The 17,343-nt window shown below is 43.1% G+C and overlaps 2 protein-coding genes across 2 annotated transcripts; one reads left to right on the top strand and one right to left on the bottom strand.

Moving 5' to 3' along the window:
• Positions 1-559: 559 nt before the first annotated feature.
• On the bottom strand, positions 560-8,657 carry LOC136528132 (ER membrane protein complex subunit 7 homolog). The gene is made up of 7 exons (XM_066521046.1): positions 8,432-8,657; positions 8,286-8,329; positions 2,462-2,570; positions 2,106-2,169; positions 1,905-2,021; positions 1,652-1,760; positions 560-921 (listed from the first exon to the last, which is right to left on the bottom strand). The coding sequence occupies exons 1-7, from the start codon at positions 8,527-8,529 to the stop codon at positions 836-838; spliced, it is 627 nt and encodes a 208-aa protein (XP_066377143.1). The 5' UTR covers positions 8,530-8,657; the 3' UTR covers positions 560-835.
• Positions 8,658-9,874: 1,217 nt separating this feature from the next.
• LOC136527876 (phosphoenolpyruvate phosphatase-like) lies at positions 9,875-15,695 on the top strand. Its single transcript, XM_066520729.1, has 10 exons — positions 9,875-10,088; positions 11,341-11,537; positions 11,624-11,821; positions 12,171-12,282; positions 13,101-13,324; positions 13,462-13,600; positions 14,266-14,486; positions 14,637-14,758; positions 14,989-15,150; positions 15,344-15,695. Exons 2-10 carry the CDS (start codon positions 11,367-11,369, stop codon positions 15,423-15,425), a joined length of 1,431 nt encoding a protein of 476 aa, XP_066376826.1. The 5' UTR covers positions 9,875-10,088; positions 11,341-11,366; the 3' UTR covers positions 15,426-15,695.
• The last annotated feature ends 1,648 nt before the right edge of the window (positions 15,696-17,343 follow it).

The raw sequence follows: 17,343 nt of genomic DNA, 5'->3' as shown, positions 1-17,343 counted from the left end.
AAAAACATCATACTATCATCCGTATTTGAGAAAAAAAAACATCATACTATCATCAATGGAAGAAAAAAACATCATACGAACTATCATCGATGGAAGTATAGAACCAAGTTCCTACCTGCCTAGAACTACTCAAACGTTTTGGCTTTTTCAAGATACATAGCTTTTGTTTATTACGCACTTAGATATACACTCTGTCTAAATATATAATAAAAACAATGTGTATATTTAGAAAAGCCAAAAACGTCTTATAATTTAGATGGAATGGAGAGAGAGTATGTACTAAAAATTGGCAGCATTGGGCAATTTCTTATTCCTACGCGCCTGTCAAACAGGAGTAGGGCACAGACCCATCCTTATGACTGTTCCCGTAACAGGAGTACGGCAAAGACCTATCCTTATGACTGGTTCCCGTTAGATTCCATAACAATTTGCCATAATTGTAACACAAGTTTGCAATCCCATTGTCCATCGAGGTGAGGAGTTCTGACGCACCACCACATGTCTAAAGACAAGCATGACTACAGGCTACGCCGTTCGTCTGATGACTAAGCAAGGTGTCTAAGATTCAACTGGTTCAATCAAACAATACATATATTGGACAAAATATCTCAATCTGCGGTATATGCTAATGTGCCACATGGCTAGTTCAGCTAGAGGTTTCAGAAGGTTCTACATCACAGGCAAATTACAGCTTAAAATACAGTAAAAACAGGGGAAAGAGTTTCCACCTTGTCCCCAGGAAATTACTCTGAGTGAGTGACGTGTCAAGCACTTCAGTACTGCTCTTAATCACATTATAGAATATAGACCTTTGCAGTATCCTCATGTTCTACTACTAGCCCTGCGCTCTGGATAGCAAGCCAGAGAACGATACGGGGTTGTTCCTCATTTGTTCTTGAGCTTGCTTCATCTCCTCAGGATCTTCCATGAAGAAAAGTAAACTCAGTTAGGCAGATATAGAAATGAAATCAATATTAGCATTTCAAATGCTGAAGAAAACTATGAAACTGAAGTGCAACTGTACTTCCAGCATTAATGATAACTAAAACATCCCACAATCGATAACTGAAAAAGGGTTATCTACATAGAACCACTTTACAAGCTCTAGGGGGCACATACGATCAATAATGGCAAGTACATCATGAGGCCTACAACTGACAGGATCATAGGAAAAAACAGCTCCCGAAGGTTTCTCTCAAGTGAATTTGGGAGATGCCAACATTGTCAACTTACTGTACTGAAATTTTAAGATGAAACACTGAAGTATATAGGTTGCGGATAACAATGAACTAAATATAAATAATGTGTTTCACAGGTACAAGACAGATAGTAGAAACATAAGTTTTAGATAAAGAAATTCATCACCAAAACATTATTTAAGGCCCATTTCATTAATACTTACAGAAAGGACAGATTATAACCAAGAAATCCAGAAGCACAACAGTTTAAACTAATAAACTTGATGCCCTTCTTACTCTAGAAATTTGACAGTCAGCTGTTGCACAGAGCTCAATAAATACAACTAACTCTACCATTATATAATGCAACACTGCTCTTAGTCTTAGAAGCTGCTGTTTGCTCATTGCAAGCTTTAGTGAAACATACTAACTGAAAGCTTGTATCCATTTGATGTAAAAGAGGTGAAATATACCTATGTTCTCCATCAGCTTGGGCATCACGAAGACCATTAAGACCATAAAACCAACCATCAACCCCATGGGGCTCTTCAAAAGTGACATGACGGAGAAAGGCTCCCTAACCTTGAAAAGGTTGAAAAACAAAACATTTAAAGAGGTTGCTTCTTTTAGCCCAAAGCAAAAGGAATAGGCTGGATCAAACCCAACATGGGCCACCAGTGAGAAGTGAGGAAACAAGTATACAAAAAATTATGCAGCAACAGCTACCTCATAGTACTCCTCTTCTTTCAGAGGTTCCAGAACAAGCTCATTTAGAACTCTTCTGGTTTCAGTCAATGCTGCTTGAATATAACCAGGATTCCTTGCACTGATATCTACTCGAACCTATCATGCACCAGAAATATGGAGTAAATTACTTATATCCATTTCTGTTCACCATACCAACGAAATCAAGGAATAAATACTTACTGGGGAAAAGAAGTAACCAATTGAGGAGACCTCAATAAGATGAGTTCCAGCTGGAACGTTGTGGCTAAAGTACATCAGGTCAAGGAGCAACAATAAAGAAAACATAATGATCTGCTAACACTGAACTATGATTGTATACAAGGAAAGATATACCCAAGAGCAGACAAGAATTGATGGTATGCACATGATGAGAGCTACAGTTCTTTGCTTAGTACACTATACCCATCTCTCGACATAAAGTTTACCAACAAACGGATAAATGTATGATAGTATGAGCTGTATCAGTCTAATAGGTTAATTTGCCAGAAAAATAAAATAAACTTGAAACATATGGCAATGCATCTTTTGTAGGATACAATGCAAAGTAACCATCTGGCCTTGCAAATGTAACCCTCTGGCCGCCATTAAGTATCACTTTTGTATTTGATGTCTTGGCTGGAAGACCAAAGCCCTTCGCACTCGCGCCTATAGCCATAACACAAAGATAACATCAGATGAACAGCATGGGATAGTAGCTTTCAGCTTGAAATTTAGGTTCCAAGCATGCTGAAGGTGCAATAAACCTCTAAATGAACAAATCCTACACCGAAAATCCCATAACTATATCCATAAGCTATAAGTACTCTCAGGGAACAAGACACATACACACCATCCATTCCATTGTTTAATTTGTGTCAATTTTGGATTACTTCCGACAAACCTTATCAGAAGCATTGGTCAGAACATCATAGCAACACATCCACACATCAAGAAAACTACTTTAGTGGTGCATAGAGGCCGAACAAAAACATATCAGAGCCCCTCCAATTGCAGGCACCTTGTAACACCTCGGGTGTTACGAGCTAACTTAGCACCTAAGTTAAGGTCTCGGAGAAATCAAGCCGAACGGGTTTTCGAATTTTTAACAAGTTAGAACACGTATGAAACGGGAAAGCGATCTCGGTAAACAAAAACAAGATACAACTTGTGTATAGTGTTTATGTAAAATGATGAGCGAATAGGGTAGATAAGAATGCAACTGTAATTTTCGGAAGTGAATATTGTAACTAGGGTTTTTGGGAGCTCAAACATCGAATCCGTGATTTAACGGGAACTTTCGTTGAATCGGCAAGAATTTGGATTGTGTTTAAATTATCATTTTTGACGAATTAAATTGAGTAAAATAGTTAAAAGGTGCTCAGATGTTTTGCTCCTATGGGTTAGTAGGAAGTATGGGCTATTGCAGGGAGTACGGGTTGGTCGAGGTTAATAGGGTTAGGCCTTTTAGAAATTAGGGCAAAAGTGTTAAAAGTTGCTTAGCTCCAATCGAAGCTTTTGACTTTTCGAAGTCAGAAAAAGGAAGTAGACAATGCCGTTTTGACATCCAAATTCTAACAAAAATTGTTAGGCACCAACTTCACGTTCTTGTACTGTTGGTTGTCCGTGAGTGTGCACTTGAGCATGGCTTAGGTGGTAGTGGTGTTGGGTGTTACGATACCCTCGTAAATTTGCTCTAACTTCGTTAAAACGTGTCTGAATCGTGTCGTTGGCGCTCCGTTCATGAACGGACATTCAGAGCGACGAGCCCATGTTGGCATACATCTATCTTCTCCTCGAGTTGCTCCCTGCTCTTGGTGATAGCTTCACCAGATAGTTGGCACTGCTGGCTGTAGGATAGGGAAATTAGTTGAACTTCATCCGGGATCGTTAGCAGTTTTTGGCTCGCTTTAAAAACCGTGCTTAGCACCGTTGGTCCTGTGGGCGTGGTCACCATCCGAGCGCGAACGCTGCCGCTACCGAGTTCCAACTGTGGTCGGGCCACTACAGCTGGCCAGCTTGCGGCTGGCTGACGCAGCGCGGCCTTGCCCCGGGCGATGGCCGGTCCCAGCTGGCTGCGGCTGGTCCCGCTGCTGCACACGCACCGCGCTCGCACGGCTGGCCGCTGGGCCGCACCGTGGTTGCGGCTGCATCGCGCGATCGACGTGGTGCTCGCCCCGCCCCTCGTCCTACCTACCCCGCCTAGTCCTTAAGCTGGAACCTTGCCGTCGTGACGAGTCGAGGGTCGGATGCAGCGACGATGGGACGCTTCCCTGCCCTGTTTTGCCCGCTAGCCGACACAGGCAATCTAGCTTGGGTCCTGCCACTTGTTGCTATGAACGTCGCGCCAAGCCGCCTGGTCTCGTCACCTGTGTGCACGAGCTCGCTCTGCCACCGCCGACCGGAGTCCCGCTTTAACACGCCCTACCGCTCAAGCTCATCCGCATGTTTTCCCCACGACGTGGCCTCAGCCTGGGAACCGCGCCCCGCCTTTCAAATTCGCCTAGCCCATCTCCTCACGTCAGTAAGTAGCAGGGAGAGCTAGCTAGCCGCCTCAACTGTATCTGGCCATGATAGAGTCCTACGCCGCGACAATTCGGTGATTAGCTCGTCGTGGCCTCGTGGGCCATGTTCGCCGCCGTGACCTTGGACTGGGGAGAGAGATAGGATTGAAGCGGTAATAGTTCAATTGCTTATGGCTCTGAACTCGCCTTGACTGACGCCCTCTGGTGCTCGCGCGGTTTTGGCCAGGAAGCTCACCATCGGTGCAGTGACGCGACCGTGCCGTGCTCGGAACGCCGCTGCACGGATGGGTCGCACGTGGCCAGGCCATTTCGGCACCCCTCCACCTCAGCCGCCACCGCAGCTCGAATCCCGATGAGCTACTGGTGCTTATTCGCTAACCCCTTCCCTCCGATGGCGTCGTAGGTCGTCGGGACGGACGCGCCGCCGTCGCGATTAGCCGCTCACCACTACGGTTCTCGGCAGTGCACCACCGAGCCTCTAACCGCCGCCCACCCCTGAGGGTTTAGCCGTAGGTAGTGGTCGGTTTGTGGTTGCTGACGCAGTAAGTCTAGCGTGACCGATGCAACCATCGTGCCGCCGGTGCGCCGCGCCGTCGTGCGCGGGCACACCGGGAACCGCCCCGTTGCGAAGGCAGCTCTTTCTGAGGTGTTTTGTGCAAAGAGAAACAGTACCTCACTGCGTCGTTTGATTTACAAAGAGCACAGGCCCTCCTTTGCAAAAATGGTCGCGCGCGCCAGCTTTGCCTCCTTGGGAGGTTGCTAGGCCAGCTGTTGCGCGCGGCCACGCCTCGCGTTGGGTTGATGGGCCGAGTAAGTGGCCGCCGGCCCTTTTCTTTTCTAAAGTGTTTCCTAATTTAATTGCTAAAAGCAAACTTGTAAATTCAATAGAAAATTTTGTAGTTAACCAAAAATTGTGAACCAATTTTGCTAAGTTCATAAAATTATGATCCATCTGCTAGTATATTTTGTTCACCTAGTTTCATAATACTTTCAAGAGTAACCTAATTAATTTGAATACTTAATATTGCGAAAACACAGAAGGGCAGGCCTGGTGTAGTGGTGAGAGCTGTCCCACTGAGTCACCAGGTCGTGGGTTCGAAGCAGCCTCTCCGCAGATTTGCGAGGGAAAGGCTTGCCTCGGTTTTTCCCTTCCCCAGACCCCACTCATGTGGGAGCCTCCGGCACTGGGTCTGCCCTTTTTTAATATTGCGAAAACACAAACTTGTAGGAATTGCTGTGGCAAACTGATAGTAGTGTTGGCTCTAAAATTTTTACACCAAAATCCTAACATTTTTAGGCGCCTACGGTAATTTTTGCGGCTCCAGAATAATTGTTTTGCTAGGATTGCTAATGAGCCCTAGTTCAAATATATATATATATATATTAAACAAAATAAAGAAATACTTTGAAATGGTATAAATAAAATATTGTGGTAAAATAGTGCGTTGTCGACAACATGAGTACGTAGCTTAGTACGTTAGTCATTAAAGCCAGCTCGTTGGCTCAACAATGTAATCATATTTTAGAGTGACGATTGTCGTGATTATTTACGTTTCCGCGCTGCATCCACGAATGTCATAATAGGAACCACGATGGATCGTGGAGTCGAACGGAGTAGCAGAAAAGATGGCGTCTGGATGATCAGGTCACCACAATGGAATGCTAACTATTGGTTATATCCTACCCAAGCAAGCCCCAGTGCATAACCCCTATTATTCTACACTTTAATTTATGCTTGTGCATTAAGTTTTAAGGAGTTGAATGAAAACCACTTCATATATATATCCTTATCCTATGAGTCCTACTAGTATGTCAAAATCGTGTAGAAGGCTATGCTATAGGATTCGGTAGAAGTCGAGTGATTATCTGTCACTCGCGAGAGATAGGAAAAATATTATTGTTGTTATTATATTACTATCACATGGAATATATATGGATGATAATTGGAGACCGGGCGGAAAGGTACTTTGGATCTGGAGTTGGTTAGGCATTCGAGCGAGGCTCAGATTACATTTGTTCCGCCTGTGTCGATTGAGGACCATCCGTTGCTGTGAATGGTAGTCAGGTCACAGACTTATTATCCTGAGCACATACTTGCTTATGCGAGCGGGAAGGCTCGTTACGCTCTTGTCCCGGGTTCCGGCTCTTTCTGGAACGACTGATTAGAGACGGGGAAAGGTGGAGGTCTAAGCACCATACTGAGATCAGGTCTCAAGTGTGGGTGCTTACAGTCCAAGTTTGGAAGGGGACCTGGACCCCTTGACAGGAGTGGAACGGGTTAGTCTTGTTTGTGCCTGGGGTACAAACGGGGCGTGTGTTTCAGGGTACCTAGCTGGGATACTTTGATTCGCGAATCACCGTTTCTGTGAGACGGTACGACTTGGCTATAGTCTAGCACCGTAGTAAAAACTGAAACTTAAAAGATGATAAAATAATTCTGATTGCTTACCACCTGCTTGAAAGTAGCATAGGCGCTTATATAGAATGGTTAGTTAATGAACTAATGATAACTACTAATAAAATTGAATATAAGGATGCACGTTTAGTAATGTTTCCGCAGATGCAATAACCCACAAGCCAAATAAGTATTGCATATCCTTGGAGTCTTTTATTTTACTCCTGTCGGGTAAGTCTTCCTGAGTACAATCGAGTACTCAGGGTTTTATTCTCCCTGTTGCAGGTGATCGAAGGATACTTAGAGCTAAATCTTGTGTGTGGAAACCTCCTGGTAGGCTCTGAAAGGATTCTTTCACGCTACGACCGTAGTGTTTATTTATAACCCTCACTAAAGGTTTTTTTATAAGAAAAGCTGTAAAATTTGTTAGCATATCTTGTATATAAATGTCCACTACGTTAATGCTCCACCATGTCATTAAATTAATTTTTGCTTCCTCTGTAACTCTGATAACATTGTTATATTCCGCTGTTATAATCAATTGAGTAATATTCTATTACTGTAATAAAGTGATGTAAGAAATGACTTAAGAATGTTGTAAGCTGTATAACCTTATTTACGATCCTGATGGAAAAATGTGGATTTTCGAGTTATTCCTTGGGATGTGCTCGACGGAACTACATAGTTTAGTATCCTCTCTTGAGTACTTAGTGTCTAATGAAAAACGTGTACTCCTGAGAGGCATTAGATTAGACGGTTCTGCCACACACCTTATCAAAAATCATGCTAGCATGTCATCAGTCTATCATAAAAGCAAGATCTTATTGCAAATTCATTAGGTTACTACAATGACATTAGCATAAATCAACATGTCAACTTCAGAATTTCTACATCTGTACACTCCCTTTTTTGGACAGAACAAAGATGCTGATTCATTTCAGTTGCATTAAACACCAGAAAACAGGAACAGCACACAGGCACACACACTTGCACAATTCAGGGCTGTACTTAAGTTTGTGAGCTATAAATTTAGCTAAAACTTCGCAAAATTGTTTACCATTGAGGATCCCAAAACCAATGAACAACAGGGCCTCATCAATTTCAATCAGTTCAACAGTCAGTGAATGTTTGCATACCTCTAATTTCCTCATCAATTTCAATCAGTTCAACAGTTAGTAAATGTTTGCATACCTCTAATTTCCTAGAAATCGAAACTACTTCAATACGCAGCTTTAGACGCATGAATTGTTTGAAATCCACACAAAACACAGGCACATCCAGCAACAAAAAAGAGCACTAATTCGAGATCTCGGAACATTGTAAAAGATCGACCCAGCGCAATATCAGGCGCAACTAATTTAGAACTGAGTTACACTTACACAATCCCTAAACGCTGCAAACCTAGGCACCTGCAACAACCTAAATACGAGTACGGCCGAATTCAGTGGGAGCTGGATCACTTACCATCGATCTTGACGCGGCCGGCGATCGTGTACCCCTCTCCAGATCTAGAGCCACCAGCCACAAGAGCCAAATCGGGAGAGCGGTCAGCAAAGCATCCGGCCAATCGGATCGCGGAACGAGCGGGGGTGAAGGACAGGGACACCTACCCGGCTTGATGCGCTGCCGCGGTGCCGAGGCAGGCCGACGCGACGGCCACGAGGAGGAACAGGAGCAGGTGCCCGTGGCAGAGGGAGGAAGCGGCCATCGTCGCCGTCGTCGTCGTTGCTCGTCACGGTCGCCGAAGGCCGGAAGGGGAGTAGAGCTCGTCGGCTCGTCGCGGCCTTTTTCCTTGAATCTGTCTATGCTACACCCGTGTGTTTCACGAGGACCTAGCACTCGGTTGTTAGATTAGTGTAAAACACCCGATTTTTGTCAGGACCAAACTTCGGTTGTTTCAGAGGAAAGTAGCACACGATATCTAACAACGTTAGATTTAAATATCAAACGGCTGCCCACACAATTAACAAGTCACAACAAATTAATATAACAAGCCACAAATTTTTTTTCTATAGTTAGACAAGGACAAAAAATTAATGTATATGTTGACACAAAGACAATTAACAAGTCATAATTTTTTTTCTATAGTTAAACAAGGACAAAAAATTAATATATTATAACACAAAGACAATTTACAAGTCATAATTTTTTTCTATAGTTAGACAAGGACAAAAAATTAATATATATGTTGACACAAAGACAATTAACAAGTCACAATTTTTTTTCTATAGTTGGACAAGGACAAAAAATTAATATATTATAACACAAAGACAATTAACAAGTCATAATTTTTTTCCTATATAAGGACAAAAATTAATATATATGTTGACACAAAAACAATTAACAAGTCACAATATTTTTTCTTATAGTTACACAAGGACAAAAAATAATATATTATAACACAAAGACAATATATTATAACACAAAGATACGTACGTGTATTCCCGCGTCACGTGTACACAGTACGTACGTGTATTACTGACCCGCGTTGGGCGTACACCGTACGTCGGTACGTACGTGTATTCCCTGCGCCCCTTATGGACCAGTGCTGCGCCCCTCACGGTACGGTACGTACGTGTATCTCTGTATGCCTAACTCAGACGGCAGCGGCCGAGACAAATCAAACAGCACAGGAAATCGAGCGTCAAATCCAGCGGCCAGGAAATCGCGTGTCGCCAGGAAACAAAACAACCTGAGTGTGTGTGGCTGTGGGCTTCGGTCGAGCAGACGGAGAGTAACGGGCTCTTTTTTGGGCTCTATTTGGGTCTAGTTGGGCTACAATAGTGATCCATCCTGACGGTCAGATCCGGCCCAGCGAACTGGAATCTGTGAGGTGACGGTGGCGGGTCCGCCGCGGCGCAACCAACCAATCGGCGGGTTCGTATCATCGTGGATTCGTGAAAAAGTAGTGTGAGAGAAAAATATCATTGCGCTTGAAAATTTACGATTGACAAGCCACGTCCGAACGAACACGCTGCGAGTTACGAGGGATGTCGACAGGTGGGACCCTTTTGTCAGTTAGTGTGACTCATCCCGATCCGTGCTGGCGTCTGGGGCTCTCTCTTTGCCGTTCCGTCACGGCTTAGTTTGCTCGCCAAACTGGACTGATTGGTGATTTGCCAACGCTGCGGCAGCGCCGCCGACCACGAGCCCGCCGGGAGGCTCCTCCACCTGCCGCTCCAGGGTGCGCTGCCGCCATTGCTCATCTCCTCCTTTGTGGAGCGGAGATCCACCCGGGCGCCAATTGGTGTCCTCTTTCGTTGGCAGGTAATCCTAGGACGGCCTCCGTTTCTCTATGAGTTGGTCTTGTTCGCTAGCAGATCCAAATCTTCTCTGTCTCTGTCTCTACGTTGGCTCGGTGTGTTGTGTATTGGCGTGCTGCGTGGTGCGCTGTTAGTCCAAATCCATCTATCCATGTTTTGCCTAGGTTCCTTTGCTTCTTCATCAGGCTCAAGATCACACTAGTTGGCTGGCATCACACTACTTCCTGAGTTCTTGGTGCCCAATTAAGTCGGGGATACAACGAAACTCGTGCGAACTGATGTTCCTGCAGAACTTATAATAAGCAAAATCAAACATTTTTTGCAACGGTTATATGTACTGAGCCTACTGATGTGTGAAGAAAAAATAGTTAGAACTACTATTCTTGTTAGATGGATGGTGAGTACGAAATCCCAAGCAGAAATGAATTCAATTGTTGGGATAGTTCCTATTTTCTGCACACCTTTAGCTCATCAAGGAAAAACCAAGTAAAGAGAGGGGCTGGAAACTGGAAAGACTTCTCTGTCTTCGTTTGTCCTTCCTCATCTGTACGCTTGTGCTGCTCCGTATGTTCTTTCTTCTATTTGTTTGCTCTTACTATTTCTTGAATGACAGCTCTACGGCCAATAAATATGTAGTTTGGTCATGTTCTCTTATTCGTTTTTTTTTTCATGCTAGAGTACGGGCTGTAGGTTCAAGATTCTTTCTACACTTTACAGTTGGATTAAAATAGGTTCCTAGTAATCTCAAATGGTTATGATCTATATTAACCATGGGTTGGGTCCACCAGACTAATAGCTGGAAAATTGGATGTTCTCCTTTTCTGTGAGATTTTCTAAAAGGTTCCTCCTTCCTTGGTTTCTGCAAAAGACTTGCCACCTACTTTTACTATATAATAGATGAGTGATCATATTTGCATTTAAGGGCAGTGTGTCATGTTTGGCAATATCACAATAATGAGGCAAGGTTAATTTTTCTTTAGCCATCTGCTGACATTGTATCTAAGACCACAGTGATGATCTCAGGCTAATCGTGGTAATATCGAAGTATCAAACTAATGAAATCTATGTGTTCTGCTGCTCTTACACAATATAATAACTTTAGTTGCTATTCTTCTGACCAGGTCTTTTGTGTAGTAGTAATACAGCGTTGCTGGTTTATTGCTATAATATTTCTGTTGTGTGATCAGTGAAAACTAGCTCATTTGCAATCCATTGAATCTCTTAAGCATTTTTGCAAATTGATTTTGTAATTTTAGGCTGAGTAACATCAACTCCTGAATCAATGAGGGGCTGGGGCTTACTCGTGTTATCGCTACATGTTCTTTCATGCCTGGTTAGTGGTGTTGCCTCTGGTCGAACAAGCTCTTACGTGCGCACAGAGTTCCCATCTACAGATATACCTCTAGATAGTGAATGGTTTGCGATTCCAAAGGGATACAATGCTCCACAGCAGGTAAGTAACTTTGTCACCAGATTCCAGCTCATTATTCGTGCTATCATTGTATAGTCTCTTTAGTGCTTACATCATGCTGGTACCAGGTTCATATCACCCAAGGTGACTATGATGGAAAGGCAGTTATAGTATCTTGGGTTACTCCAGAAGAACCTGGGCCAAGTGAAGTGTTTTATGGCAAGGAGAAGCAATTTGACCAGAAAGCAGAAGGAACAACAACAAATTATACGTTTTACGATTACAAATCTGGATACATACACCATTGCCTTGTTGATGGCCTTGAGGTAATATACTAATAGGTTTCATTTTTTTTTTCTATACTTCAATTCAGGCTTTATGTTATATTCTTATTCAAAATGTTTGCCCTGCACACTATTCACCCTGCCGAATATCATAACTCAAACACAATGCTTCTTTAATAGAGATAGACTTCTCTTGATGAAACAAATTTATTAATGCAGCTACTTTTTAGAATGCTATTTACACAGCTACCTCTCAATTAGTATGCACATGTTGGATTGGCCACAGAAATTTTCTTTATTGAATTTCAACTGTACAAGGTTATTTTATTCTAACATGATGCTATGTAAAATTCCAAATATATTCTGTAACTTTATTGTTTTCACTTTGCAGTATAGCACTAAATATTATTACAAGATTGGAAGTGGATATTCAGCTCGAGAATTCTGGTTTGAAACGCCTCCAGCAATTGATCCAGATGCATCATACACATTTGGCATCATAGGTTTGTCTTTCCTTGTTTAATTATTATTACTTTAGATCACTGCATATTGCCGTTCAATTGTGTTGGACCTCTATCAACCCCTGCCCTAGCTAGGTTGCATGAGACACAGCTGTGTGAAATGACAGCAACTATTGGTCACAGATTGCTTTTGACCTTGCCTAGCAAGCTAGAAATTGGAGCAAACAATACTGTGTGGGCTACCTCTGCAATGCTGACCATAGAAAATGTAAATAATCATGGCACACATGACTGAAGGGACACCTATCCCCACCGCCATGCAGACATCCTGCCCCCCCACACACACCCCATGACACCGTCAGAGAGTGTCAGCATATCTGAGGGAGCAGAGCCCCAAATGGATAGTATAGGTGTTGAGTACAGCAAACATGTGTTGATTTTAATCAGCTTACACTATATAATGATGAAGCCTGGTTAATGGCTATATTTACAATCTTACCTTGTATATTCTGAAACAACTCTTGATATGCACTCTGACCTTCCATAAAAGGCATTCTGGGAAAATAGAAAATCGATTAGTCGTCATGGACAAAAAGGACGTACCCAGTGCAGAGAGCTCCCGCTCTGTGCGGGGTCTGGGGAAGGGTGTCAGTGGCAAGCCTTACCCTCGCCTGTGCAATGCGAGGAGACCGCGACTCGAACCCGGGACCTTCCGGTCACAGGCGGTAAGACTCTACCGCTTGCACCAGGCCCACCCTTCTCGTCATGGACAAAAATTAGGCAAATAATATTGCCTTAGTATTACTGATTCAGCGCTTTGAGCAGATTGATCCCAACTCTTTCCATCTCTGTTGTTCCAGGTGATCTGGGGCAAACATTTAATTCTCTCTCAACTCTTCAACACTATGAGAAAACTGGAGGTCAAACTGTTCTATTTGTTGGGGACTTGTCGTATGCTGATAGATATGAACATAATGATGGCATTCGTTGGGATTCTTGGGGTCGATTTGTTGAGAGCAGTACTGCATACCAGCCATGGATTTGGAATGCTGGAAACCATGAAATAGAGTACAGGCCTGATCTGGTAATTTATGTTCACATCCTTGCTAATACAGCACCTTCCATTTGAACGTAACTACCTAAACCTGTTTTAAAAGGGAAAAAAAGCATGCTTGTCTTTTCTTTCAGTAACTTCTTTATTTTTTTATTTGATATTTCCAGGGAGAAACTTCTACATTCAAGCCATATCTGCATAGATATATGACTCCATATTTGGCATCAAAGAGCAGTTCTCCTATGTGGTATGCTGTCAGGCGTGCATCTGCTCATATCATCGTGTTGTCTAGCTACTCTCCATTTGGTAACATTCTCTTCAAGCTTGTTTTCTTTTGTTTCTGCCATACATATGGAGTTCTCTGGCTGCAAGAAGTTTAAAGTAATTTGTGTGTTACACCTTGATGCTTTTATTTATATATCCAAGATTCCTTTGCTTTTGGTGAAAAGTGAAAGTTTAAATGCAGTTAAGTGATGAGCAGTTGTAACCTGTAGTGTTGGGTGGAAAATAGGTGTTAGTGCTTCCCTAATTGAAAGAAACAGGAGGGGTGAACCCCTATACTGAATAAATATATATATTAGGGAAAAAAAAGTTCAAACAAACAAGGAAAAGGAAGCTAGGTTTGTACAAAAGAATCTACCCAGTCATAAGGGGAAAATAACTCCTCTTCGCACGATGCAAAACATTGCGAATTCGTGAATGAACTTGGATTTGCAAGCCTGCGCAGAAGGCAAGATTTGACTGAAATGTAGTCATTTCTCACTAGCCAAATAATGCTTCCCTAACGAGTACATTCTCACAGTAATCCCTTTAAATTGGCATCATATATAGTTATACTACTAGATTTCAGAAACATGCTTGATTTTAGTAGCTGGATTGCTCCTTACTTAGTAGCTGATTTGTTAGTTTCTTTTGTGGCATATTCCCATTCAAGCTTGTGACCTAACTTCTAAACTTCTGATGGTTATTAGTAAAATACACTCCTCAATGGTTGTGGCTGAAGCATGAATTCAAGCGCGTGGACAGGGAAAAGACACCTTGGCTTATCGTTCTCATGCATTCTCCCATGTACAACAGCAATGAGGCACATTATATGGAGGGTGAGAGTATGAGGGCTGCTTTTGAGAAATGGTTTGTGAAGTACAAGGTCGACTTGGTATTTGCAGGGCATGTTCATGCTTATGAGAGATCAGTAAGTTCTTCCCTTCAGCAAAGTTTCCTTCCATTTGATTTTTTTTCACATGGTAGAAATTCTGAGTTTAGTCTGGACTGTCAATTTGTTCCTTCAGAGTTGAGTCAGATATCTGAATGTTGATTTCTCATTGATACCCTACACTCGCAGTACCGCATTTCTAATGTCAACTACAACATAACATCGGGAAATCGATATCCAGTGCCAAACAAGTCTGCTCCCGTTTACATAACAGTTGGTGATGGAGGCAACCAGGAAGGACTTGCTTCAAGGTGAGAGGAACTAGCCGGCAAACGTTTTATTGGTGCTATTATGTCTACCAAACTCATACACTCATCTGGCCTACTAGACAGAAAATTGTGGTTGAGGTCATGGTTTCAACTTTCAAGTCTCGTCTCACCTTTAGCATCAGAGATAGATAGTTTCTCCTTCACATTATTGCTTTCATTTTTCTCCGATGTGTTTGGAGCCTTGCCTGTTGGGTTAACCCACCATTTTGCAGGTTTTATGACCCCCAGCCAGACTACTCAGCGTTCAGGGAGGCCAGCTATGGTCATTCAATTTTACAACTGAAAAACAGGACTCATGCTGTCTACCAGTGGAATAGAAATGATGATGGGAATCCTGTTCCAGCAGACACCGTGATGTTTCATAACCAATATTGGTGAGTGTCCTACTTACGGTTTTTTTTCTAGGGCAAGCATTGTTTTCAAATGTAATGTGCATCTGTTGCTTCCGTTATGAGCTCAATTCCTGCCAGTTTGACTATAACCTTTCACAATTTTCAATTGTGTTTCCTTAGCTCTTAACTGTTGTTGCCATCCATCTGACTGAAATGGCAACTGTTTGGTGCACAGGACAAGCAGCACGCGCCGCAGGAGGCTGAAGAAGAACCATTTCCATCTCGAGAACCTTGAGGATTTGATTTCCCTATTCTAGGAAGCCAGTCTCGCAGGATGTCACGCAGCATGAGCTTTGTGAACAATCGCAGAATAGCACTGTTGCTAGTGCCCGCCTCTCTTGGAAGCAGCAGAGCCAGTCATCAGACTGGCAATGGCAAGTCCAGCTACCTGATTTCATGCCAAAGGATCTGAATGCTGTACTTGTATGAAAATAGTGGAAATAATACGATTAAATCCGGATCCGGTACATATGTAACATTTTATACACATGCAATAAACATCAGTGTCCACCGTTATCCAGGAACCATTTTCGCTTGTCCGCGCTGTGCCCAGTGGAGATTTGTTATTTGTGGACTAATTAATCCCTTTCCATCTCAGTGCCGAGTTATGAGCTAAGGTGGACACATGCTGGTGATATGAATTCTCCCATTGAGAAACGGACAAGTGTGCAGTAGGTCGGCTAGACCATTCTTAAACTGAGACCTGGCCCAATCCCATGAAGCCAGCCTATCCCGGAACCGGTAGCGTGATGATTGCATGAATCCTACTATCTGACCTGTACCTTTCTTTGCACGTACCATCTTAATATAATGCCCTGCTCCGCCAACCTTATTATTGCTAATAAAATCTTTCGCGTGTCACCTGAAGAGAGTTCTCTACCATTTCGTTGAATCGTCCACGTCGCAGTCACAATCTTCTTATTCTCGCTTTGCTTTATGATTCAGATTTTTCAGTGAATAGAAAACCTTCGCTTCCCCTTGGAATGTATATAAAAAAAAAAAACAGACATGTCTCTTCAATTCATACTGGTGATTCAAAAACCGAGTCCAAGTAATTTTCAAACCGCTGGATATCGACGTCTCAAACTAATCCCACTTGCCTTTGGAGTAATATAGAGGGCAAACCTCCACACTTGACACAACTTGACCTTATTTAATTCCTTCTTGTCCCACAAGTAAGTAACTCGTCCAAAATACTCCCTCCATCCCAAAAAGAACGTAAATCTCGCTTTCCAAGAAGTCAAATAATCTTTAAGTTTGACTAAGTTTATAAAAGATATTATATATATTTGAATGTCTAATTAAGTTTATTATGAAAATATATTTTAGACTAATCTAATGATGCTTACTATTTATACTTGGTTAAAATTAGAAATATTTGACTCTTCCATATGTGAGGGTTACATTCTTTTTAGATGAAGGTAGTATTACAGTACTCTAGTACTTCGGTCCTTTTTAAAAAGGAACTGCTCCATAAAAAAATTCAAACCAACCTACTCTGTGAAAAAATTCAAACCGACAAGTGGGTTGGATAGAACCATGAAACCCTTCGAGAAGCCGTCACGAGAAGAGCCGTGAAAGTTTAGCTGCTCCAGACAGATCTGGCCTCATTCGCTGGTCTGAAACTTGGCTGAAACTGACTGAAAAACACTGTTCTGGCTGTGTGAGAAAAAACATTATTCCGGCTGAAAAAATAAGCTGAACAAACCGAATATGGGATAAGCCGAACAGGGCCTCAAAGTACCACAGCCCACAGACATGTGGCCCACCAAACTACGCCAACCAAATCAGAGCCGTACTAGATCATACATACAGTACACACCAAACCCGTTTGGCAATTAACAACGCCGCTAAATATTCCTTGAGGATAAGCTCACGCATTAATTTAACCACCAGACACAGCCCACAGGTGCCAGCCACCACATCGGATCCGCCACACGGTGTCGTTGCGTCAGGTCAGAGCTGTGGGCGGCGTCGGCGAGAGCTTCGATTTCGATCACCGTGACTGGGATCCGATGGTTCACCTGGTGGAGAGGAAACCGGGGTGACCTCGCGGGCAGAGAATCGCGTCACCGGCGAGGCGGACTGACAGCGCCGCCGCTTGGCGCACGCTAAGGGCGGGGCGCCGTGTGGCCGCCGTCGCTGGAGACCCGCCGCTGCCGCCGCCGCGTCAGC

The sequence above is a fragment of the Miscanthus floridulus genome, chromosome 19 (assembly GCF_019320115.1).
Source record: "Miscanthus floridulus cultivar M001 chromosome 19, ASM1932011v1, whole genome shotgun sequence".
NCBI lineage: Eukaryota > Viridiplantae > Streptophyta > Magnoliopsida > Poales > Poaceae > Miscanthus > Miscanthus floridulus.
This window is presented reverse-complemented; position numbering and strand designations above follow the sequence as displayed.